Source organism: Ailuropoda melanoleuca, chromosome 3, assembly GCF_002007445.2.
Source record: "Ailuropoda melanoleuca isolate Jingjing chromosome 3, ASM200744v2, whole genome shotgun sequence".
In the NCBI taxonomy this organism is placed as follows: Eukaryota; Metazoa; Chordata; class Mammalia; order Carnivora; family Ursidae; genus Ailuropoda; species Ailuropoda melanoleuca.
The window spans coordinates 98,809,246-98,835,832 of NC_048220.1; the positions used below are offsets into that span (position 1 = coordinate 98,809,246).

Consider the following 26,587-nt stretch of genomic DNA (forward strand, 5'->3'; position numbering starts at 1 on the left):
TCTTCTGTTTCGATTTACCTTCTTTATTTCTTAGTTCATTCATTCCTGATTTTCTTTATTTACCAAATATTTATTGAGGAATAAAAAATAAAAAGACATCTGGAAAGACAGAGTTTGCCTTTTTGATCAACTTAAGCACAGTGCCTGGTGCAGAGTAAAAAGTCCGGTAATGGTTGTTGACTGGACAGATCGATGGATGGGTGAATCAAAAGAAAATTAGAAAACTATGTTTATAACTTTAAGAGATTATTTTTAATTGGGATTGTGTTCGAGCAAAAAATTCAAAATTGTTCTTGAAGAATGAGTAAATGATTCAATAAAAAAGGGCAAAAAATAAATAAAAAGGAAAACCAAATCAAATTTGTTCCAATAGGATTCAGTGATTTTTACAGAACAAATCCATTGATCTAGAATCTCCCAGTTTTGTCTGCCTCTGCCTGTTACCAGTCAAGATGACTGATTATCCTGGGAAAGGCTCTGTAGCCTATCTCATAAACAGAAACAAAATAAAACCAAAGAAAACAAACACATGCACACAAAAACTATCTCACACTTGGTCAGAAGACAGCCCAAACATTTCGTCTCCAGAGGCTGGGAAAGTTTAGCTGTGGTTGAGATTTGGCAGAAGGGGAAGAGCCTGCCAGAATGAGAGCTTGGATCTCAGAGGCTCAACCATGACCAGATGGTGTGACCCCACCTCAAGGGCAAAATACCCTCAGTAAGTTAGGACTCTGGGCTGACTCCAAAATTTATTAAGGTTTGCTACTAAGTTTTCTAAGCTGTTAAAGTACCACAGACATTTTGGCCAGGTTAGAAATTTCAGGAAAAGAGCCCTAAAAAAAGAAACTGATTTCACATTTTGCCTTTTTAAATAGGGAAGCCCCCAGCTGTCCTGACCTACACTCTCTTATTTAGAATCTTAGGTGATTGTCAGGTGATCTTTCACCAAACTATGGCTTGAATATATGGGGACTAGTGTTCACATCCACTGGTAGACCCTGTCCCAAACTCCCTCATCTGCCTCCATAGGGATTCTCCTGACATCCACCCAGGGCAACCATTTCCCACAAAATCCTGCTCTTTCCTCCTTGCTTCCATGACTGATGTGTGTGTGCTCACTGCTAGGTGTGCATCTGCTTTGTACCAGGCATAGTACTAGGTCTGCTACAAGTCTCAGCCTTTTTTGTTTTCAATTCTGTGGGAATTCCAGCTCCCCCAAATACCTCAAAACACCCTCACAGTCCCTGTCCTTTCTTTTGCTTTGGGCTTTCAACTAACTAATCCCAAGAAGCTTTCAGGGGTCTAAAAATGAAACGAACTTCCTAAAGCAGAAGCAAGTCTGCTGTTTCCTTGTGTTTCATTCTCTGCCTTTTATTGAATACCAATTATATGCAAAGCAGGGTGCAAAGAACTCAGGATCCAAACATGGATCAGGTGGGCAGCAAAAATGAATCGAGGGCAGGCTGTGTTGGCAGGATGCTGATCAAAGTGATGAAATGCTCTGGTGGAAAACTGGGTAAATGGCTGCAGGGAGGGACAGCCCAGCCTGGGAAACCAGGGAACAGGAGACTGGGGAGTGGTTTTGCCTAGAGGACTGAGGGTGTAAGATTCCTTTGAATTCCAGTCTCCTGCTTTCTCCCCTTGTTATTGAGCTCCAACATCTTAAAAATAGGCAATCTTCATAGGTGAAAATTATATAATGTAAGACACTGTAAAAACTCTGCCCCATCTCTCTATCTCCCATTATTTTCATCTCTTAGTTAGACCGTTTTCTACAGGAGTCCAGGATCCATGTACAAATAATTTTCCAAGTTCATCATTTGCATTCTTCCTCTCTGCCCCCTTCCCTCGTCCCCCCAGGAGATCGTTTAGGGTATTTAGGATATTTTTATTTTATTCATGTTGTTATGAAAAATTCTGAACACACACTCAATTCAGTGTTGAGTAAGAACAATAGCTTGCATTGAAGTGAGTAGAGTTTTGTATCTTCATCTAGGGCCATCTGCTTTTCTTAAAGGGCAATAAGGTGCTTATGATAATGACCAAAACATGTTAGGGCCCTTGTCAGGTAAGAACAGTGGATTTGGAAACAGGACTGGGAATGGAAGGCATAGGCAAGAGGGCTTTTATGCATAAATCTTTAAAAGAATTCAAGAATGAATGAAGAACGCCTCAGCCCTGATTTAAGAGCAAGCCTTCTCATTTGCTTCCCTCTCAAGATGCCCTACTGTGGATTTCCCTCCAGATAGATTATTGTAGTTTTTGAGCATTTTGCTATGAAACCCTCCTATTTTATTGCACCATTATTTTGTTCAGACTACATCATCAGTTAAATAGTTGGGACTGAGATCCATGTGAACACTGTGGTCAGCCTGGTCTGTGCTCCATGAAAAGTCATTGCTCAAGGGTTGGGTAACATGACTGCTACAGGTAGGGAATGGCCTTTCACCAACACCTAAGATTTATTGACTTTTGGACAGGAACAGTCAGCTTTTATATATCAAGAGAGTAAATTACCTCTTGTTAATTGTGATGCCTTCAAAGGACATTTTGGATAGTGAACTTCAACTAGAGCTTCATGCAGTAATATGCAAAAAATGTAGTTGACCAGAAGTTTACAGTTTTGACTAATAGGATTATTAGTCAGTGAGTAATACTTCAAGTTTGCCAAGTCCCAGTTTATAGCTGGACCTTCGTAAGCCAGAACTTAGTGTTCCAACAGTCAGAGGCACTATACTTGCATTTTAATCTCAGATAGAAAAATTTCAGCAAACGCTACATTTTGGCCAAAAAAGAAAAAGATACGGGTATTGATGTTATATCAGGTACTTGTGTTAGATTTGGTTGGCTTTGTTTGTAGGATACAGAATACAGGTGATCTCTGTGGTTGTTGCAATATGTCTGAACGTAAACAATTTGGAAGGAGAAATTTGAAGAAGCCATGTGGTACTATTAAGTAACATGGGCCCTGGAGAGTTTGATCAATGAGGATCGGCAATTTTGATGAAATTGTTTATTGTCTGAATAATTTATTGTGCCCAACACAGACATAATCTACATAGCTAGGAAGGCAAAAATAGTGGTCAATTTAAGGAATAAAAGAACACATTCAACCCAAAGTTTGGCACAAAGGGGGAAAAAAACCAGCTGGTTGATTGACTTCATTGTTTGCATTCCAGACGGTGGTTTTGGTGTGGTAGCCACACATCATGGGTTTCCTGTCCTTAACCTGCTAGTTTTGACCACTACCTTGAACGAGAAAAGCATATTGGTCTAAGATGATAGCCAGAACCCAGCAGATAGCTATCACTTCTTTCTACTAAAAATCTCTTTCTGGTCTTTTGTTCTGTTTCTAGGTGTGTGTTTCAGTAATTTCTCTATTAATTGTTTTTAATAGTTCTTCTGCTGTTGGTGGCACTTTTGGAGAGAGTAGGTTGGGGATGTACACAGCCTTTCCTCATTAAGAGATTTCCTGTTATACAATGCATTAAGGTTGTCAGCTTCTACTCCTGTTTCCTTTCATTCTTTCTTTCTTTCCTTTTAAACTTGAGCTTGCTTCACCAGAGGGAGAAAGACTAGCTCAATTGTGTTATCCTGTTAGATTGCTTAAACCATGTTTAGATAGAAAATTACTTTATGCTTTTCTTACTACAGTTCATGATTTCCATTTTGTAAGGCATCTTTTCTAAATTTTGTGCTTTATTATTCTTGCGGTGTTGAGCGAGCGAAAACAAACTCTAGTTCATAATTCACTTTAAAGAACATACCCTTTCTTTCTATTTTCTTGTTAAAACCAAATTGTGTGCAATTTGTAGGAAATTGAAACCACATTTTTCACTTAACTTTCCAAAATTAAAATTTATGGGGAAAAAGAAGCAATAAAACAGTTACAATCTGGTCATCTATAATTATCTATGTGGTTTGAGCAGTTCCACATTTAAAAAAAGTGACACCGAGAACTTATCAAGATTTTACAACCATGGGACATTTCACTTCTCTTTTGCTGCTTTGGAGCCAAGACCTCCACCAAATACTCAAAGTTACACCATGAATTTAGAAATTAGATGCATTAAGAGTAACTTTGCAATGCATACACAACAATGGACCGTATCTAAAAATAGTGGTTTTCTGCTCTCACTCATGAAATTTATTTCGGTAAAATTTGCCATTATATAGTGTACTTATTTCAAGTGTTGTCTCTGAGCTCAGTTGCTTTGACATTCTCTTGTCACGCTTTACCTGGTAGGAAAAACCCCACAGAACCAGCCAGACACACTGTTTCTGTTTATTGGTGCTGCCGCTGCTGTCTTGATATTTCCGCTGCCAGTGCTCCCTCCACTGTTACGGGTTCCCTAGGAAGAGGGTCCTTGAGGACAGATGAATGCTGAGCTGCAGCGTGTTTCTCAGAATAAATGGTTGTTTCATTCCCTTGCTCTTTTGATGTTGCCATCTCATTGTCTCCATATTATAACAGTTTTAGATTCTAAGAAATTCAACAGTTCAACCTTAGTTCTTACTATTTCCCATTATGGACATATGCCCATCTTTGGACAACTTGATGCGGCCATGGTGAAGTACTTATTCATTCATTTTTTCATTCAGCAAACATTTATTGAACACCTATTTAGTTCTGAGTCTTATGTTAGAGTCTCGTGTAAGGTAGCAAACAAAACATTACAGACAGTCCTGGTACATAGGAAGTATTTCATTGAACCTAACATCTTCATTAACATTCTAGAAATGCATAGATGGACAGATATTTGGCAAGTACAGAAAAATCCATTAAAAACCACTAGAGTACTGGTTTGAATTCAACTGAAAATTATACTTCTGCCCCAGGTGAGCTTATCAAAAAACTTAACAAAGGTTCAAATGTTTTACACATGTTTTAACCATGTCCATTTCTTCATTTGTATCTTCATTCTGATTAATGCAAGTGAGAATTTTATTTATTCCACTTAACAAATTATATTAAGTATTTATTATTCATCCCACTGATGTGTTTTACAAATATCATTGCATTTAACCTCTATGAGGTAGGTATTTTATTGTCCTGATTTTACAGTTAAAGAAACTGAGGCACAGAGGGATAAAGTCATTGGTCAGAGTTAATCAGGTGGTAAGTGGAGGAACCACCATCAGACCCAGGTGGGATGGCTCTGGAACCTACCCCCTTAACTGCTCCATTGTTCTGTCTTTAAGAAGATCTTCAATATTTACACCTTTATTGAAAGCGTGACGATCCCTGGATATCCAACACTTGGACACATCTGGAAGGGACGCTGCAGAAAACTCACTCTGCTTGTAAATGGGCAGGTTTTCAAAGAGGAGCCAACATAGAAGCCCCTGGCATGTGAGGGGTCTCAAATAATTTTTAGCCAGGATGTATGCTATTTATAGAAAATCTGGAGAATAAGAGGACAGAAGAACATCGTCCACTACCCATCACCCAGAGATAACCACTGCTAACATTTTCATTGCTTCTTTCATATTTTTTCTATGCATAACAAATGTATGTAAACTTTTTCGTATTTGTGGTTGTACTATATATGTGTATACACACACACAGTTTTACATCCTGTTTTTTTTTATGTAGCCTACTAAGCATTTTCCCACGCATTAGAACTTCTTCATAAACATAATGTTAAAAGGCTGCATAATCTCCCACAGTGTGGATTTACTGAATTTATCTATTCCTATATTGCTCGGTATTTATGTTGTTTTATATATACTCTTAACATGATACATTTCTTTCTTTTTTTTTTTTTTCTAAGTTCGATGCTTTAAAAAACATTTCCTTTCTGGAAACTAAATACCCTAACCCTTTTGAATACTTTAAAAAATTTTCCTCAGTGGTTCCTTTTAGTAAAAGATAGATTTAAAAATATGTATTTCAAATGATTTTGTTTTTATTATTTTAGTATTTGCGCTATAAAATAATGCTACAAAATATGGAATAGTGGAAATAAAATATGTCCGAGCATACAAATGAACTTGCGATTAGCCTAGGAAATTATATCTAGCCATAAAGTGAGCATATTAAAGCTCTTGTACATATTAATACAATCAGCCATACCTTTTAATGTGTAAGTATTTAATCTATCAGTGTCCTTTCTCTTTTTTATCACCCAGCTGCAAACTGGATTCATTTCGGAATAATTACCTTTGGTACTAAATGTATATTATCTGCTCAGTTAGGAAGGAGATTGGAGGGAATTCAGAAATCAATAGTAATAAAGTAAACAGAGAGAATGGAATCCATTTCCTTTCTTAGAATTTATTTGGATCCGTTCTACTAAAGACGGGGACCCTGTCTAATGGACATTGGACAGAGGACCACAAATTAACTCCACTGGGACCAGCTCTCCTTTAAGAATTGATCTGATATTTCAGTAAATACCTTCCTGTTGGGATATTAAAATGAAGGTCTTTAATGACCCCAGGAAAGCTTTGACTTCTGTTTACAGAATTGATTTTAGTTTCTCTTTCGATGTTTATATGTCTACACCTGGGTGTGCCTCCTTTATGCCCAGCCTCTCTCTGGCCTTCATAAAACTATTTTTGACAGAGGATTGATGTTGGAGTCACTGGTGTTATGCTAACTACAATCTCATTGTCCAAAGGGAAATAAATCCAGTGCCCCTTACTGCTGACTATAAAAGCTCTCTATAAAGTTTCAGTGTTGGTGTCATCATGAGGAAAGATAATTTAATGCTCAGATTGGGACAGGTCTGTAGCACCTCTCCTTCAGCACAAACGTGAGAGAGTGAGTTTACCTTGCTCAGACCTCTAAATATTCTGGCAGGCTAATGGAACTCAGAGAATTGGCATGCCCAGCCTCCCTTGTTGACATTCTAAATCTCACAGCCAAGAAAATATTCCTGCCACGTAAAGGAAACTCATAACTGCTGTTATTCAGTGTGTGTTTATCTCCCTCATGTAACACCGTTATTTTGTTTTCTCCGAATCCTAAACTCTATGGGAGCTTATTGACTTATGTCACAACTAATGGCATTAGTAGCAGGTGTACTGGAACCCCACATTCACACTGTTTCCTACTGAGCGTGGTTTTCATTGTAGGGTGGTTGGTCTGGGATTCAAATGACCAGATTTGGTGCCTTCAATACCAAAACCCAAGGTCAGGGCTCTGGTGAGTCAAAGATCTTTTTTCTGTGTTCATGGAATTGCAGTTAGAGTTGATTTCAGAATCTTGGCCAAGGGAACACAGTCAGATCCTGAATTTATTTCAAAAGCAAAATCAGGCTAAAAAGATGCCATTGTGTATTTTGGGAAATGGATCCTCCTGATGGTTTCTAATATTTTCACGACTATTTTTTTTTTAATTCAGTAGAGCCCAGCTCGTTCCCCATGCAATAAGAACTTAAGCGTGCTTTTATCTTTTCCAAAGTCTAACTATAAATGTTTGCATCATCAGAGTCACAATCTTACACCCTTCTGACTTACACACTCAGTAAGAGGTACAGCTGGCAAATTTCTCCCACAAGAAGCTTGCTGCCCCTGGCATAAAATGGTTATCCATCTCATGTCTCTTCCGCAGGGACTTGCCAGGCCATGGGGTGCAACCTGACAAGAGTCCTTGGGGGCAATCCTCAACCTCTGCTAAGATCTTTCTGCTTTGGAGAGAGAAGGAAAAATGAAACTTTGAAACAAATATTTCAGGAGAGAAATGTGCAATTCGTTTTTCTAACCCCCTCCCTTATCATTATACCATCCTTTTACATCCAGGAAACTCTATTTGCAAGTCTTGTCTTCCCTCCATAGGCACATTTGAAGCCTGCTTAACTGGTATTCAGAGGGCAGAATGACATTATTTGTGATTCCCTTGCAGTCGACTCAGAGCAGTGATGGGAGGATGTCAGTTCTGCAAGGACAGCATTGCTTGCTGTTCTCTCTGCTCAGCCCCAGAATGCTCGTTTGCTTGTGAAGACAGAGGGCTTAATGTGCTCCCTTCTTCTCTTGTCCCCTCCACATTCCTGCTGAATCTCACAGTCCTCTAAGCACAGCCCTGAGAACGCCAGCCTTTCAACAAAACAGAAAGAGGAAGACGTTCTATGAAAATGGGGCATTAATGGTTAGTGAATCCGAAGATAGTTACGTGATGTGTGCATTCAATTAAGATAAGGTTTTTTTTTTCAGTTAAAAGACTCCCCAGGAAGAGAGGCTTTATTCTCATTTCTGGGGTATGAGCAGTTAATGAAGAAAGCAAATCAAAATTCCACCCGTGTTACCTAGAGCTGACTCAAGATTCCATACAATTTTCAAGTTACTTGATTAAGGAAAACTTGTCAGGTGAGATTAAACAAGCTGGGAGGTGATAATGGAGAAGTGTGTGTCATTTCTCATCTTTCGTATGGGTGAAATCACCACCATACACCTCACAGAAAATGGTTTTGGGCTTAAGCTTGATCCAGTTTGGAAAATTTCCCTTTTTAAACTTATGTGTTACTGGAGTCAAGTCTCTATATAGGATATGTGGATGTGTATTTGTATTTTCAAGTTTAAGCTGGATAGCTTTTTTTTTCTGGAGGCATCTTTTATTGTTTGTTTTCTTTTATGTTGCCCTGAAGGGAAATAGAACATCATCTCTCCCAACGTATTAGTTAAACGCTTGTGCAGGAACAGTCCCGAATAAAGGGTGAGTAAGTGGGTGGGCACTGGAGACAGACGGCCTGAGTATGAATCCTGGTCCTCAGGGACTTCTCTTAGCTGTAAAAACAGTCATGATAACAATACAGACTTCATAGGGATGTCTGTGATTCCATGATCTATAATATAGTGCTGAGCACAGTCTCTGGTACATTCCAATTGTGCACCAGTTACTGTGGGCTACAATTATGATCACATTTTCTTTACAAGAATTTAGGTCAAGTCAGAGCATATTGTCTTTGATCCCGGGGTTTTTTTTTTTTTTTTTTTTTTTTTTTTGCAAAACAGACTCTAAGAGAGATTGGTAATGGTTTAAAAAAATGTGGACGCTTCATCGACCTGCTTCATGATATTTTCAGGATCCTGGGAGCCTTCGTTGATCTTCCTTGTAGTTAGTGTTCATTTGATACAATGGCAGCGCCATTTGGGTTTGAAACCGACAGCAGTTCTAGGAGACGATCTTGTGATGAAGATGCTGTTGTCTGAAGGGCAGGTTTGATGTCCTTTTCCATAGGTGTGATTCAGTCACATTTTTCCCTCACCCCAGATTAACAGCCTCTGTTTTCTCATCTGTAAAATAGGAATATCTTCCTCTTGGGGTGTTGGAGAAAAAAAAATAAGTTAACAAAAGTAGAATGCCAGGTACCCCTTCTCAATAAATGATACTTTTTATTTTAGATCAAGTTTACGTGGAGGACCAATGCAGGGGACCTAGGGTGGATTGTGTTCCAACATTTGAGTTTTCATTCTGATTCAACTCTTAACTAGCTGTTTGATCTTGCATTGGCCACTTAGGGTCTCCAAGCTTGGGTTGTGTTTGCTGGCAAAGAAGGGATCTTTGCAGCACTAATGTTCTGACGTTGATTGAATGGATGTGCCCCTCTCCTTACTGTATCAAGATCAAGTTGTTAATTCTAGAGTTAAAAAGGAGACTTAAAGGAATGTATTCTTACCTAAAAGTTATTTCAGTAGCTTTTGAAAAATGCAATCCAGTATATTTGATTCTGTTCTTAAAGGGTCACAGAGCCTATTGTCCCAGTGTAACCATAAAAATTTTCCATCTGGGAATAGGTCGGTGGCTTATTAAGCTTAGTCTCTGCCCCTGCAGTTATGCCCCAACCCTCTGAAAGACCCAGCAATGATATCTGACACAGTGGCCTCGGGCAAAGTGAATTCCACAGATGGAGTTAAATATGTATTTTCATTTCCTTTAAATTTGCCAGCCTCCAATAGGGGCAGACAGATTGTAGAGAGAGAATATGGAAGGAAAGTCGCTTCTTTTTCCTTGTTCCCATTTATTTTTCATTTTAAGAGGCCCCAATACACCCATCAATTTAGAGAGAGTTGAGAGATTAAGTTTGGAGAATTTCAGTCTCTACTTCCACTTTGAAGGAAGAAGAAGGTCCAGGGGAGTCAAAGCAGGAACGGTGTCTTCTTGCAACACAGGACGACATTTCTGAAGACTGACGAGCCTGGTGCGGGCCTGTGCCCACTTGGAAAAACAGATTTGTTACAAGTGGTTTATGTGGCCACCAGGCCTCCTTTGGGGGATGTCTCTGAATTCAGTGAAGATTTAGTCTCTGGGCTTAGTCCTTCTTCCTCTCCACCCACAGCCAATTTGTTCTCCAAAAAGCTGCTCCCATTCCTCAGTGTATAGCATATTTCCATGCAGGTTTCTGTCCTTGAGAATTTAACCTATTGAAGTCACTTCTGTTAGTAAAAAATCAGTCCACTATTGCTCTACCAGCAGACTAATGCTATTCTCCGACAGCACACCGTCATAAAGTCTATTCATGATGCACATATCTTAGGAGAACCATTTGCAACTCTTAGAAGGGCTAAGCAGAGATATTAACTAAATGTCTTCCCAAGAGCTGGAAATAACCAAAAGCCGCACTCACTGATGGAAACAATCATGATATCCTTAAATATAGACTGTGCCATATTCCATCCTTTAGAGTTCTTGGCATAACTTTGACTAAGCCAGCCTCTCTCTCACCCCCTACACCCACATAACCTTGGTATTTCGTGAGGATTAGGGAAGCCTTCAAGCACTTGGGATGAGAAGTGAAAAAGATCACAGCCGAAAAGTGGAGGCTGGTTTGTTTCTTCTGTTTATGTTAGTGGCCCACCAGACTACTTGCCCACAGATCATCAGCGATAGCCCATGTTTCCTTTACCTCCTAGATAGTGTGGTCCATGTTCCAATTAGACCCCCACTTCCTTCCTTCTCTTTTATATTTAGAAAGTAAATCCTACCAGCACGGTGATTGCTCTCTGATGCTTAGTTTCTAGATCCCTTCTCTTTGGAGCCTAAATCCAAATGAGAATCTGAAAGGCTTTGGGTCAATAATTTGGCGACTGGTCCATTCTCTTTAACTCTTAAGAGTTGACATAGGCTTAAAAAAAAAAAAGTTAGCATAAGCTTTTAAACAGAGACTCAGTAAAGATATACAACACAAATAGTCTTCTGTGCACCTGGCTTGGGTGGGTGGGTTCAAGCCTTTTCCTTTCTGAAGGTCAGAACCAGTGTCGAATTTACAGCAAACCCACTTATGATGCTTGCTGCTCCCTTCGGTTTTTATCGGCACAGTAGGTTTAACCTGACCAAGAAGTAATTACACCATTATTTTTTATGTGGTGCTTTATTACTTGCTTTTCAAAATTGGTTTCCAGCATCTCACGAGCTAATAACAAATGTGTGATTGTAATGTTCACTCCATCAGGAGACATGGGGTTATTGCGGAAGTGGCCACATACCCATTGCCCACAAAATAACTGTTACTCCAAAGCAAGTGAATTCCTTAACTAAACATCTATTGATTGTAAGTCATCAGGGACCAATATTAAAACCACCAGCATCCAAGGAAGATTAAATTCTGGTTACATATACAGATGTATTTGGTCAATATTTGGGTCATGGAGGCCCATTCCTCTGTGGCCCTCAAGTCCAAATCTCAGGTGGGTTAGAAGCACTAGACCCTACTGGGGTGACCAGTGAGTGATCAACTTGGTTCTATCCACTTAAAAGACAGATGTAAAAATCAGGGGCAGAAAAAAAAAAATAAGAGCCATGGAAATCCACTCATCCTCACCCCCCTCCTATACTAACAGGAATTGATCATATCTGAAGGTGAATTTGGCATCATAAATTTGCCTCAGGGCACCTGGAATTCTACACTATTCTTAGGCCTGAGCTGACTCCAATCTGGAATTGAGTGTCCTCTACTCTCTCTTCTGCCTCTCTTGATTAGCCAAGCTTCAGTCAGGAAAATAGGTTTATCAACAACCCTTACTCTCTTTGTGTGCCCCGATCTTTGGGGGTTGTTGAGAAAACTAGAGCCTCTGGATTAAGGCATCCATGAGTCTCCTGAAGTTGTGTTTGCCACCTACACTAATTATCTTGGAACGGTCTACTTTGACAGCTTCTCCTCAGACCGCTCCTGGTTGATTACCCAGCTATACTAGATGGCGTGGACAACCCCTTTCACTTTAAGCCCCACATTTGATTTCAGTTCCATTATTCTCTCCTGGTATTCCTTCAACTGTGTTGACCTGCCTTTGTCCTTCTGCCTCTGAATCTTTTTCTAACTATTTCTTAGCTGTTGGTCTTTACCGTAGCACTGTCTGTCCCTGGTTTTATTCTCACACCAGTAGTTTCAGCTGTTATCTATATCTTGACATTACCTATAACATCAACTCCATCCTTGATCTTTTACCCGAGTTTTAGTCCTGTGTTTCCAACTGTTTACTAAAGATTTTTACATGGATGTTCTGTTGGCACCTAAAAAGCATCTTTGAAATTGAACTCATGATTTTTTCCTTCCAAATGTAATTTTCTGCTTGCATTCTTTATCTTGTGGAGTGGCTACTCTAGCCACTCAGATAAATTAGAAATGTCAGTCATTCTCCATCCTTTCTTATCCCTCACACCTAATATGTTACTGAAGTCATGCGCATTCTATTCTAAAATACCTCTGAAATCTACCTTTTCTCCATGACCACATCGCCATGAGGTAGTCACTCATTTTCCATTTGGATTATTACAAAAGTACTGACTTTACAATCTATTTTCCATTGGACTCATATGGTTATGTCTTTGAAATACAGATGCAATTGTGTTACTCTTATGGTATGGAAGACCTGAAATAGCTCCTCGTTGTCTACCAGCTAAAGTCTTCGATGGCACTCAAGGCCAATACTGTACTCATGGTTACTCTTCGGTACTCTACTTCCAGTGTACGAGCTGTGCTCTCCCAAAACTATATTATCCAACCTTATGAGAACACATCATGTCCTTTTATAGCTCTGTGCCTTTGCTCACAGTGTTCCTTTTGCCTGGAATGCTTTTCCCACCCTTTTTTTGTAGAAAAATTCTATTTATCCATATGCATCTGGCTCAAATATGACCTCTTTGGTAAATGTATCCCTGACTCCACTACACAGAATTATTTTTTTCCTTCTTCTGTGCTGATTACATACAGGCCTGGTTCCCCACTGGATTATGCACTCCTTAAGGGTACATCTTTACCTAGAAGAGTTTTTCCAACCAAATCATCCCTAGCTGGGGATGCACATGAAATTGGACCTGGGCTGTAATTCTCTTTCTTTTTAACTTCTCAATCATACAAACTTATATACAGCAAGAATCCAATTTTATTGAATTAAGCAATATAAAATATCCCAAGTCTGGGAAAGAATTCCATCTTAATTAGGTGTTTCCTACCTTTTTCTTTGTTCCCATCTGGTCACAGGATTTATGTTGTTTTAAAACAATTGTGTCCTACTCCAGGTAGAGCTCTATTTTAGAGTAATATCTGAGAATTAGAGGTGGTGGAATTCTTTGAACTGTAATTTCAAATTAGTGTAAGTGGGGGAAGAAAGGCTGAACCCCAGGGACAAGTGAAACATACTTGATATTCTCCTAGAATACATCGTATTTATCGCATTGTTTTTGAAATCTGTTTGTGTCTTTCTGACCCCTCTAGATTCTGGAGTTCCTCAAGAGTGGGGAATACATAAATAGTCCATAAATAAATACATAATTAATCCTGTGTTCCCCACATCTGCCCCTATTTCTAACACATGTCAGGTATTCTAATAATAGTAATAATAACTGCGTGTTGACTATTACGTGCTAAGCACTGTACAGATAGCACCACGTCAAATCTTCCCTTTATAGATAAGGAAGACTTAAAGACAGAAAGTGGCTTTTCCAAAGGGCACATCACTGGTCAGTGAGGTAGCCTGGATGCAAATCTAGCTGTGTTCACTTCAAAAGGTATGGAACAAAGGGAAGAGGAGTGTGCTGTTAGAGAAATGGCAGTCAAATGAAGTCTGGAGTAGGTGACAAAGGTTTCTAAGGGATATATGTTAAGACAAAGGAAAGGACTAGAACACATTGCAGATAGGAAGGGATACAGGGAGCAAGGAAAGCATAGGAGAAGTCCTGGAGGCCACAATTATTAAAGGTCTGTTCTGGAGGCTTCTTGGTTGTCCTGACTTGTCTACAAAGAGGTTAAGAACAGGGCTTCAGAGCCAGACTGCCTGGTTTTGAATCCCTGGTTTTCCATTCCTCAATCTGTGGACTTGGGCAAGATCCTTAACCCCTGTGAGTCTCAGTTTCCTTCTCTGTGCAATGAGAATAACGGGAGTTATTCGCTTCAGGGTTGTGATAAAGATTAGATAGGTTAATCCGTGGAAAGTGCTTGGTACATAGTAAATTTTTAGGTGTTTAGCTGATGTTGCTTGTTGTAATAATTATTATTAGAAGAAAAGACACACATAGGTGAATACAATTGATCCTTGTATCTTAGCATTACAGGGGTGCCATGGGATATTTTAAATTTGAGAGAAACAGGTAACACAAAGTCTGTTGGATACCACACAAATTACTAGTTCAAGGTAGTGCATAGCTTAACATTAGATCTCACTGCATTCTTTTTGATGGTGTCATAGCTTTACAAAGCTGAGTTATCAGCAATTACTGTGATCAGAAGGAAGTCTCACATAAAAATTAATGCAGAAGAGAAAAGAGGGCAGTGATAGCCTATCTTATTCCAAGATTTGAAAAGTTATGCAGTGCTCAACAGGAGCACACATACCCCATTAGAAAGTAATTGTGATTATTTTCTAATGAAAGAAAAATACTACTGTATTATTTTTTTTCTCCCAGCCTCTTTGTATTTTTTTTTCAAATAACTGCTATGTTATTAGGATACAAATATTAGGCTGTTTGGACCTAAGTAGTTAATAAACAGAGCTGATGGGCATTTCTTTTTACTTAGAGGCACTGCGAAAAGATTGCTGAGCTGCCCAAGGTAGTGTGAACGGAGAAAATTTGAGAAGCTTTGGAGTAGATAATGAATAAAGATACAATGACAATGTGTGGTAAGGCTAAAAAGAAAAGGGTTCTGACTCCCGTTCAGGTAGAGGAGAGTTGCTGGCTGAGTCTAAAGCTAATGATACACAGCACTAATAATCATGTAGGTTGGGTCAATACTGAAAAAGGCCGACTTCATTTATTTTATATCAAGATGCCATTTAGTGGGAGTTTGGCTGATAATCATGTCTAGGCTTCTCTGCAAAGCCACTGTAGCTCTCTACATGACATACTTGCTATGAGTGCTCTTTGGCTTATTAAAATATTACCAAACAATCAGCTAATCCTCTAATCCCTAATCCCAGTCACAGGTACTTTCTGGCGTATTAGTGGAATTAATGGATTATTTGGAGTCACTTTTATTTCACTTTTCTTGGGACTTTTCCCCCCTCTCAATCTGTCTACAGAGCCCTGCTATAACAGCTTCATTATCCTGCTTTTCTGAAGCCTGTCCACTGGTTTAGAGGAAACAGCTCCGTGAACAGTGGGAGTAGTTTTTCGAGTTGTCTCATAAAACCGTGACATTAACAATCGCAAGTAGGACCTCAGCCCAGAACTTTGTGCTTGGTTAGCGCGGGGCTCAGCGAAGGGTTTCTTAGCTTTCGAGTCTGGACTTGGTGCTGTTCCCTGCTGAGAGCCGTAAGTTACTGGTAGCTTGTTCTAGGAGAGTAATAAGTATTGTTGTTTAGCAATTGTGTTGTTGAAATTCAGCTCCACTATGTCTGACAGTATTTATCTAAAATACTTTCCCTGGTGCGTGTTCAAGTTCCAGTAAACCGTGTCTTATTGTGCGACCTTTTCATTTTCCAGTGAAAAGGGATCAGCTCGTCAGATAAAAGCTACAAGCCAGAGTACAGGAAAAATGCGTGCTCAGAAAATCCAAGCATGATTGAAAACAAGATGTGTTAAATCAATGCGGTTTATCGCCTGCCTATTCCCGGCAATTGCTGTTCTAAGCTCATTCTGAACACACACTGGATGATAAAAGTACGGTGTCAAGCACTCGCTGGGGTGGGAACGCAAAGAAACATGTTTATCAGACAGGCTGGGTGATTTTACCCCCTTGATAACAGTTATTGTCAAAACTCTTTGGGCAGAAATCTGAAGAACAATTATAGAAGGAATATTACTCTTGTTAGAAGATATGCCAGTCGGGAAGAAAATTATGGATTTATCCTCAACTGCTAAGAAAGACAGACTGTGTTGGCTTTCAACACTTAAACACTGTCATCCATTACACAGTGAAAATCATCCTTCTCTTCTAGTTCAAATGAGCAAATCTGGCTTTGGGACCTCATCATAAATGATCCAATTAAAAAAAAAAATTCTAAAGTTAAAAAGATTGAAAGGCCAGGAAAAAAAGATCACGAAGATCTTTAAGCTTCTGTTTGCTTGAGGGATTTAATTTTAGTTTTAAACGTGTATCAAATTTGGAAATCTAAATTAAGGCTCCTGAAAGGCCAAGCTGTTCAGAGCACGTCATATGCATTAACAGGGGCAACTTTTCTCATCAACTTTATTACAATTAGAGAGCAGTACAGTTTTCCCTAATTATCGTACGTTCACCTACTTCCCGTTTTAGATAGAGTGTAACCCTCCAGGGCAAGCAAGGGGTCTGTTTTTGAAGAGAGAGATGTTCCACTTCTGCCGGTGACTTCTCACCAAGGATCATCTAGAAAATACCAACTGGTTGTGATGGAAATAAGTGGGCTTCATGTAGCTCAACAGCGTTCTGTGTTCTCTTTTCCCCAAAAGGCAAGTCAGCCTTTGAGAGCCCAGCTCAAACCTGACAGAAAACACGGTTTCTTGATCATTTGTGGGGAAAGTTTAAAATACCAGGGCGGCCTCCCCTCCAAAGGTTTGTGTTTATTGACTGTGAGCTTTAAGCAAAGAAGTCAGGCTGAGTGACTTGTTCGCCTGCATGAACTCAGGAGTCTGGGCACCAGGATTCTTCCTCAGGGCGGGTTTCTGTTTCACAGATACTTAGTGAAAAAGAAGCCATTTAATCGAGCAGAACTTGTCAATATGTTGCAAATTGGGATTCATCAGTATTAAAATAAAGTAGTCCTGGAAGAGTAAGTAAAGCGGTGAGGCTTTTGTTCTGATTTATACAGCCAGCACTGTCTGTGCCTCAGTTTCTCACCTTAGAATTGGGCGTAATGATTTTTGACATGTGTGTCATATTGAGGGAATCACTGAGATAATGAGCTTGATATTATGGGGAAGAGGGTCCTCTATGACCTCAGGGTATGTTTAAAATCACACCTCAGCAAGTAATCATTATGATCGTTAACATCTATTAAAAATCCTCTGAGGTCCTTATAAGTTAGAGAATACGTGAGGTTTGGGATGCAAACACCTTAAAAATTAGTTGTAACCCGTCAAAATGTAAGTTGGTACACATTTGGTAAAGGATAGTTAGGAAGTATATGTATCAGAAGACTTGAAATGTGCATATTCTCTCATCCAAGAGTTTCTCCCGAGTGGTGTTCATTATAGCACTTCTTAAATCAGTGAATATTTGGGGGGGAAAAGCGTACATCCCCATTAATAGGGGATTTGTTACAGAAACTATGCCATCTATATAATGCAATATGTTACGACCCTTAAAAAGAATGAGGTAGAGATAAATATGTATATAACCTCTATTTATATAAAACAGTGTTGTGAAAACATCTGAAAGCATATATACTAATATAAATAATGATTATATATGAATTAGGGATATTATGGGGCTCTTTTCTCTTCTTTGTGTTTCTTTTGTATTTTTTTATACGATAAGAATGTATTTGCTTTAGATTTAGAGAAACAGTAAAGCTGGTTCCATTTTAAAAAACAAAAGTGGGGCGCCTGGGTGGCACAGCGGTTAAGCGTCTGCCTTCGGCTCAGGGCGTGATCCCGGCATTATGGGATCGAGCCCCACCAGGCTCCTCCGCTATGAGCCTGCTTCTTCCTCTCCCACTCCCCCTGCTTGTGTTCCCTCTCTCACTGGCTGTCTCTATCTCTGTCGAATAAATAAATAAAATCTTTAAAAAAAAATAAAAATAAATAAAAAGCAAAAGCAAGTCACTCTTAACTCTTTCTTCCTGCTCTTGATGGCTTTTGCTTTCTGGAAGAGTTGTTAATTTCCAAATGTACGCAGCTTCTTTGCATTCTAACCGACAGTCCTTGGGGTCTTCCACCTCTTTCTCCAAGAGCCCCTGCGCTCCAACATCCTGGGCTCTGATCTTCTTGCCAGCTCACTTTCTCCCAACGGCCTGCACCTTGCATGTTCCCCCCGGTGCCACTCTTTGTAAAGAGGACTTAGTCACACAGGCCACCTAATACCTCTGATTGCCCCTTCGGTAGAGAGAGGTAGTAATCCCTTCACTTGATTTTTTAATCTCAAAGTTGTTGCCGCACATCCAAAGTTTGAAGACTACAAGTAAGTCAGGGCACGTTCAAATCCAGTTTAGAAATTTTCCTTTGGGTCCCATGTTGGTAAATTCTGCCTATGTGCGCTTCATTCCAACACCCTTCTTCCCAAACCTCTCCTGAGCCTCCCTGGCTCCTGAGGCAGGACACTGGGCTGGACGAGCATTTCACATTGGAAGCAGGGCTCCACCTGCAAGGGATTTGGCTTTAGGGTTCTCAGGGAGTGCATCCCCTTCGCCGAAGAAACGACCAGAATACCGTTCACGCACTAGACATCGAGGAAGATAATGAAATATCCAAGTGGCTAGAAATGCAACAAATTTCTTCATTAACCATATTTCTGACTCTTGTTTAGGTCTGTGGTTGATTTTTCGGTTTATATATTTTAAAGTCAGTCTTAAAGATAGGTTTGTGAAGATAACTTGCTGTTTTATTGTTTACCTCTGGTTGTTAATTTAGTGACTGAGGGAAAAATGGGGCCATTATGGAACAAAAAGGCTCACCTAACACATATGTAATAACTCTCATGCCCAGAATGGATCTGCCTTGAAGGGAAATGCTCTGCTGTTACTCCTTTAGTTCAAATATAGAGTAGTCACCAGGGAAGCTGGGAGACCCAGGTGCTGGTTTTATCATTGCCTCTGCTATGAGGTTTTATTTATTACTTGGCATAGAGTCTAGATATTTGTTTGGACATTAAATGGCAATAGAATATAAATATTACCTTCCTAATATCTGCATTTCTTTTTATTTCCAGTCAAAATGACATCATGTCACACAACCATTAAAAAAAGGAAATTAAAACCCCAGAAATATGTTAAAGCGCTGCAGTGAGTTGCTGAGTTATAAAAGCAGGGGGCTCTGCGCACTAACATTGGAACGGCACCGAAAGTGCTTTTCCTCTGCTGTTTGGGAACACAGCTCTCTAGCCCCTCATTTTCATTGTTTCCGGGAATACTTATTCGAGGAGTTAAGGAGGACGGAGGAGTGATTTCTCTAAAAAGAAACTCTGAAAAGAGAAAAATCAGTGTTCAGAACTGACAATGCATCCTTCTTGATTACATGATTTTCATTTGCAAATAAATCCCCTTAAAGAGAATTTCCTTATTTGATGTGTTTGTGAAGTGGATTAAAAAAAAAAAAAAAAGACTAAAGGCATGAAAAGGCCACAAACGGCATGTATATATTTAGTTAGGATTTACTCATTACCAGATGTTTTGAGTGGGTTTTGTAATCTTGTCATTAGTATTAGTGCATAAAATCGAGTTGCATTATTTTAAATGTTCTTTGCATATAACATTTCATGCCGCATGAACATTTGGACACTGTAAACAATAATTTTATATAACCAGAGCTGTTCCGTCTTGACCAGGACCTCAGTTGAAGCCCACAGAAGGGCTCTGCCTAGATTGATTCTGCATAGAAAGTTACTGGTTTCCTTTAGGGGAGTCTCAGATTGTGAGATTGGGAAAGTACCCAAAGCCATTGATAAGTAGTTCCAACACAAGGATGGATATAAGGGTTGGATTTTTTTAAAGATTTATTTATTTATTTGAGAGAGAGAGTGCATGCGCAAGCATGCATGGATGGGCGCGGAGAAGGGCGGAGGGGGAGAGGAACGGAAGGAGAGGGACAGAGACTATCTTAAGCAGACACCTGGCTGAGTGTAGAGCCCAATGTGGGGCTCAATCTCAGGGTCCTGAGATCATGACCTAAGCTGAAATCAAGGGTCAGACGCTTAAACGACTGAGCCACCCAGGCACCTCTAATTTTTTTAACCACTTAATTAACTTTTACTCTTTGAAAAGTAGTGACTTTGAAGCCCCTGAAATGCCAAACCCCATGCATATATCCCATGCTTTGTACCAGCTTCCACTCCCCAGTAACACACCATAGCTGTGAGCAAGAGGACGCTTCTAAAACCTCAGCTCACACATCTGCCCTGTGCTTGCTTTCCTGAGCAGAAGCATTGGCTCTTGCTTTCTGTGCATTTGTTAGGAAAGTTCCAGACTTACTGTAGCATATGGGCACAGCTCCACAGGGTCCTCCTGAGCTCACAGAGCCAACATGTATGTATCTCCAAGTTTAAACAGGACAGTGGAAAACATCTTGAATTCAAATGTCTGGGGGTCCTCAATACTCTGATTGCCCTTAAATCCATGCGTCTTATGAAGTGTAGTGTGACCCTGACGCCTTCATACAAAATGGGAGAAGAGGTGGTGACCCATCATCTGAGCCTTAGGAAGGCAAGAGGAGGCATTTCTGAATGGAGGGAAGCTGCATTCCAACTCTACAGGGTAGTTCATCCCCTTTCTGGGGTTGGATTCCATGTACCTTTCAGGAAGTTTCTTTTCCAAGGCTTTTGGTGTTGAGACACAAAATAGTTAATTCCTACAAATGCCGTCTGGACACACGGTAAGCACTAAAACTGATGATTGAATCAATGGAGAATTTACTATCTTGTGGAATTTTTCAAAAGCCTACATTGCTGCCATTCTATTCTGATTATTTAAAAATTGGGCCTTTTTAAATTTGGGATTACAGATTTTTCTAAAGCTCTGAGCTTACCTTATGCTGCGACTGTCCCTGCCTGGTTTAGGATGACACCCTCGCAGCCATTTAAAGAGACTGAGGACTAGGTGTTTGGAAGCAGTCACATAATACTTTCTCATCCTTGCATTCCTTTTGCAGTTTATAGCTTCATCTGTTTTTTTTTTTTCTTTTTTCGACCTAAGATGCTCATGCTTCTTTATTTGTGGTTAATTATGCTCAATTAGGTTTTTTTTTTCTTTCTCTACTAGATTCTCGGAATTGTCCCAAGTTTTAGGGGGGAAAATTGATTAGTCCCATTTCTACTGGTGCCCCCTGAGCCCTGTGCTTGAAAACAATGAGGTCACTTTGTTGAAGGATTAACTTTATATTACATTCTTGCAGAGTAGACGTATGTCCCTAAGGTACGACTACCCCCACTGATGAAATAAATATACCATTCTTTATGATTCCTCCTCGTTACCCTCTCTGTTGATTTTCAGAGAGTTTATGAATAGTCACGTATTTATACAACTGGCCAAAAGTATACTACTTATTTTTCTTATGGTCTGTAATAACCTATGCAAGGTTATTAAAGGGTATACAGACCCCTTTTAAGGCATAGTTTCTTATGTCATTACTTTATACAAGGAGGTCAAATTCCATCTCAGCAACAATCTCTTGCTCTTAACCTTTTTCTCCAATTATAAAAATAATATACGTTCGTTGTGGAAAACTCAGAGAATGCACAGCACAAACCAGAAGGAAGAAAAGCACTTTAAGATCCACTTTTTTAGAAATAACTACTGTTAGGCATTTTATACAGACATATTTTTTTTATTCTATGTACGTTCATTTTCTAAAAAGTAACCTTATTTACATATGCTCCTGTAACCTGCTTGTTAACCTAGCAATATACTATATGTCAGTAAATTTCNAAATTTCCCCCCCCCCCCCCCGCTTTGCATTGCTTTTGAGGACTGCATCATATTCCATTCCATGGGTATGCCATGATTTAACCCTCGCTCCCTAGACATTTAATCTGTTTTCGGGTCTTTTTGTTTGTTTTTTGGGTTTTTTTGTTTTTTTAAGTAATAATCTTTATCTGATGGACCCTCTCACTCAGGAATCAGTTTTTGTCCTTTAGTCAGTGCAATCAAAGAAATCATCAGGCATCTTTGAATTTAAGACAAGGAGCTTTGTGTTGCATATTTTTTGTGCTATCTTTGTCTACAGCACTGGACCATGCCATTGTATTATTCAATATGTGAATTAGGGGCAGGTTAGTATATTTAAAAGTATGAGTGTAGAGCAAATCATAAAGGCATAGGAAATAAATTAAAAGCCTTTGTCTTTCTATCTGAAATATTTCCCCTCCCCAAGTATACTTCCATAGAGTGGATGCTTATTTTCCTTTGAATAATGGTTTTAATATATCTAACTCAATTACTCTTTGTGGCAGCAGAATGACTTCTCCTCAGCTCTTTAGGCATTAGTTCCATATGGTATTTGAATCGGTTCTTTTAATTGCAGATATTAAGTGTTGGTCATCCTGTGTGAGTTGGCTGGATGGCAGAGAAACACATCCTCCCCCCATACAGCAGACATTCATTCATTCAACAACCATGGGTTTCTTGACACAGTAGGAATTAATTCATTATGCAAACAACTGAGGGAGCAGTTCAACAATTCAAGTTTTATTGGTGACTTAGACTGAAAAATAAAACCAAGAATTGGAATTTTCAGGATGCTGAATTATGTCTTCAGATATTAAAATGATACATTTAATTGTCTAAAGCTATTTTTATGGTTAAACATCTTTGATGGCAATTAGTATTATGGGTGGGGGATGGATGTGATATATAACTTAAACCTAGGTGCTCATTCTTGTCCCTTTCATGCATTTCTTGATTAAGTACTGTGGATTTTACGAGTAACAGCTTCCCTGCATAGAGTTCTATGGCTTTTTCTCTACATGTCTGATTTGAAAAAAGAATTCTTCTCAAGGGTTTAGAAAGTAATTCATAAAATGGGAGGAATAATAAATATTGTGCCTTAACTCATATACTAGTATAGATAGAGAGATTTGGTACACCTGGATATAATTTTAGTTAATTTCCACAAGAGACAGGTTGAAAGTTTACTGTTTGGAAGCAGGAGAAGGGGGGAGAAGACGGCTAAATCTCCTATTTGCAAAAATGATTACATTGTCTTAAATGAAAATGCTTCTCTATTAACAACTTCAATAAGCATTGCATTTGGGAAAAAAATCTTTTCAATAAAAAGTTACCTGAAGTTCACTCCAACTTAAAATATACAAGGGAGGAAAAAGTACTTACTCTGATTTATGTGTCTTTTGGAGCTGTAATTATTGGCTTTTACTCACCTATGTAAAACAATGTACTTTTGTAAATGGATTTCTGGCCACTTTACGCAGCTCTTTTTTTTTTTTTTTGCCTTTTTTTTTCCCCCTTACATAAAAAGTAAGCACTGTCAATCAAGGAATTTTAAGGTTTATTTCCTCTTTAGAAATGATTGATAGCCTTTTAGATTTACAAGTTGACAAGTTAAAGGGTTCTATTGGTATAATTATGTACTAAATTCACAGTCTTTCAATTTAAATGTCCTTTTAAAACCACAAGATTATCATACCTGTATTTTGAAAAGTGGGCCAGTCAGTTTGGGTTGGTATACAAATTGCTTCCATTAGCCTTGGGACCTATTTGAATTTAATACAGTTTTTTAAAGTTAGTAGTAGTATGAATCTTACTTTTAAAATTTAAGTTAATGGAAATGCATTTTAAGTAAAGCATGTGGCAACTTGTTTTCTAATGTATAGCTAAATGTCAGAACTACAAAGGCTGTCTTTTTACTCTGTATGGGAGAAAATATGTGGTTGAAAAAGTTAGTTACACTAAAAAAGAAAAGAAGAAAAACACCCACCCACCCACTCACCTATTACTTAAAGGATATGGGGGATGCGGGTAGAGGACAGAGCTGCCATCTTTTCCTGGTCAGATTAGGAAGGCTGAAGATATTTCATATCTTAGGAAGAAATTTTGAAAATTATAGACCAGAGTCCACTTTGTATCACATTTAATCTAAGGCTTCTTTGAAGAGAGTGTAGACAGTATAGGTACAATTAGGCCCATTGTCTTCAAGTATTATTACAGGTTTGCTCTTCCTCCAGCCTTTTTAAGAATTTTTCTTGGAGACCCCGCTGCTCTAAGCTAGTGCTCCACAGAGGCTGGTCTTTTTCCTGAAGTAATATTGATGTTGGTGAGTGAGTCTGTCATTTTAGATGTGAGAATGTTGTATCAAGGGCATTTTCAACACCTATCACTTGCAGACTCTATCCAAGGGTGGAATCGGCTTTCTATGCCGAGAAGATCCCGTCTCCCTGCCTCTCGCCACCTTCTTGCGGGCTTAACGGCCATACCATAGAGGCGCTGAGATGTATCTGCCGAGGTCTACTAGAGATATTTCAGCTACACAAGTACTTGTCATTCTCCTGCTGTCTAGAATCTACAGATACCTTCAGACAAGCCCTTGAGTGTTTTGACCTGAGCTTCTAACTAGTGAATCCTAAAGCTTCCCATCGAATGCCATTTTACTTTCTGTTTTTGATTATGTAAGGAATATAGAATTTGGCCAGAAGCACAGAGTCCGGGACCTGCTATTAATGTTCTTTTGAGCTGGTCGCTGCCCACCACGGTAAATAGCACCAGTAGATGGCGGGAATGTGCAGCAAGGGGATTGTGCATCTGACCATCTCATGATCTAGTTCAAAAGTGTGAATTAAACTTTGGACTTCCAGTTATTTCCATACCCTTAGTATACGGTCTCTCTTATTTCCTGAAATTGTTCTAATCATGTGACTTCTTCATTGCAGCGCTCAATGAACCCACCATCGATTATGGTTTCCAGAGGTTACAGAAGGTCATTCCTCGGCACCCTGGTGACCCTGAGCGTTTGCCAAAGGTCAGGATACCTCTTTTTTGGGTTATAGTCTCTGGACACTTGGGCTTACGTGATTAGCAGGAAACTTTGCTCTTGATAAAAATTAGTTCATAGATAAAAACTCAATATTTGTGTGGTTTATGTGCTTGGAATTATAAGGTAAACAATACTAAAAGTAGCAAGCATTTATGTGCCAAGGAGTGTTATGCTTATTTTTACATATATTATGTCATTTTTTCCTTTCAAAAACCCTCTGAGGTTGGTACTGTTACCTTTATTTTAGAGAAGAAAATAATCAAGCAGAGAGAGATTTAATCATTTGCCCAAGGTCACATAGCATGTCAGTTGCTAAACTGAGATTCCAACCTAAACAGCCTGGCTCCCAAGTCCAGGTTATTCATCACTGCATGATACCAACTCTCAAGAGGAAAAAGAACACAGCCTTTCTACCTACGTGAGGATTTATACTTATCCCCGGTGCAGCTAGAGCTCAAAAGAAACATACTGGCAGATCTTGCAACTGGACCAATAAGACAGAGCCTCTTCCCACCAGAGGCATCCTACTTAACTGGAAACATGGTACAAACATGTGAGAAATTAAACAGAAATTCAGGACAGAATAATATATGTCACACCCCAATGCGTTGTTAGTTGCCAATGCATAAAGTAGGAAGTTCACGTTTATCGACTTCTATCCTGTACCTGTTGTCGTTGTTGGCAATGCTCCCATCACTGTATCTGAGGAACGTGGGCCTTGTGGCGGAGAGATCACCATACACGACTAATGATAACGGGAAGGAATAGGTACATTTAAAGTACAACCCGTTTTCTGTGAGGACTCAGAGTAGAGAACAGTGAAATGCTAAAGAAGTGCCAAGCACAAAGTTAGTGGAACTACCATTCACCATTTCCTGACGGTAAAATGAAGTTTCATTTACCTCACAAATGAAAATGATTCTAAATTAAATGAGTAGATGAGGGGTGCTCTCCTTGCCAGAGTAAGGCTAGAGATAGGTCCTTTCTATGTCTGTTTCTCCTTGTAAAACACTTGTAAAAATGAAGTTGGCGTCCTTCCTAGCTCAGCAGACTTCTTTGGGGGATCAGGTTATCGTCACATCCTCCCTGCATGCCTGTGCCCGGGGCAGCAGAGCCACCTGTCAGGACAGGCCTTGCCCAGGAGAAAGGTGTCCCCACAACTGCTACACAGACCAAAGGAACCAGTAGGGGTGGGGAGGGACACTAACTGACTGAAGAGACGTACCATGACCAGCAAGATCGGCTCCACTCTGCCCGGACCTGGGGCAAGACCCGCACAGCCTTCAGACTCAACCTTCAGCTTCCCAGCACAGCCTCGTGCCCAGTGCTGCTCACCGCAGTAAAAACTCACTGAAGAGGGAGAAATCACATGAGGTGCTGGTCTTTGAAGTGGGCCTCCCCCTTACAAAGCCTTCTCTTTCACCCTGACTTAGTCTTGGTGATCAGTTAAATAATCTCATTGTAACAGTGAACGGTCTCACTGCGATCTCTGTCTAGAGTGAAGATGTGCCTTTGAGAGGTTTACTTTTCAGTCCCTCCGTCTAGCAAGAATCTAGCTCCTGTGCATTTCCTGTGGGACTAGAATTGGTAATTTTACAG

At 39.5% G+C, this 26,587-nt stretch overlaps 1 protein-coding gene across 9 annotated transcripts in view; it reads left to right on the forward strand.

Annotated features, from left to right (window-relative positions):
* EBF1 (EBF transcription factor 1) overlaps positions 1 to 26,587 on the forward strand; it is a 391,621-nt gene that overhangs the window by 333,206 nt on the left and 31,828 nt on the right. For all 9 annotated transcript variants that reach the window (XM_011219330.3, XM_034656797.1, XM_011219342.3 and 6 more), the window contains one exon: positions 24,885 to 24,973. In XM_011219330.3, the coding sequence (XP_011217632.2) occupies positions 24,885 to 24,973 (89 nt within the window). The remainder of the gene's footprint in view (positions 1 to 24,884; positions 24,974 to 26,587) is intronic.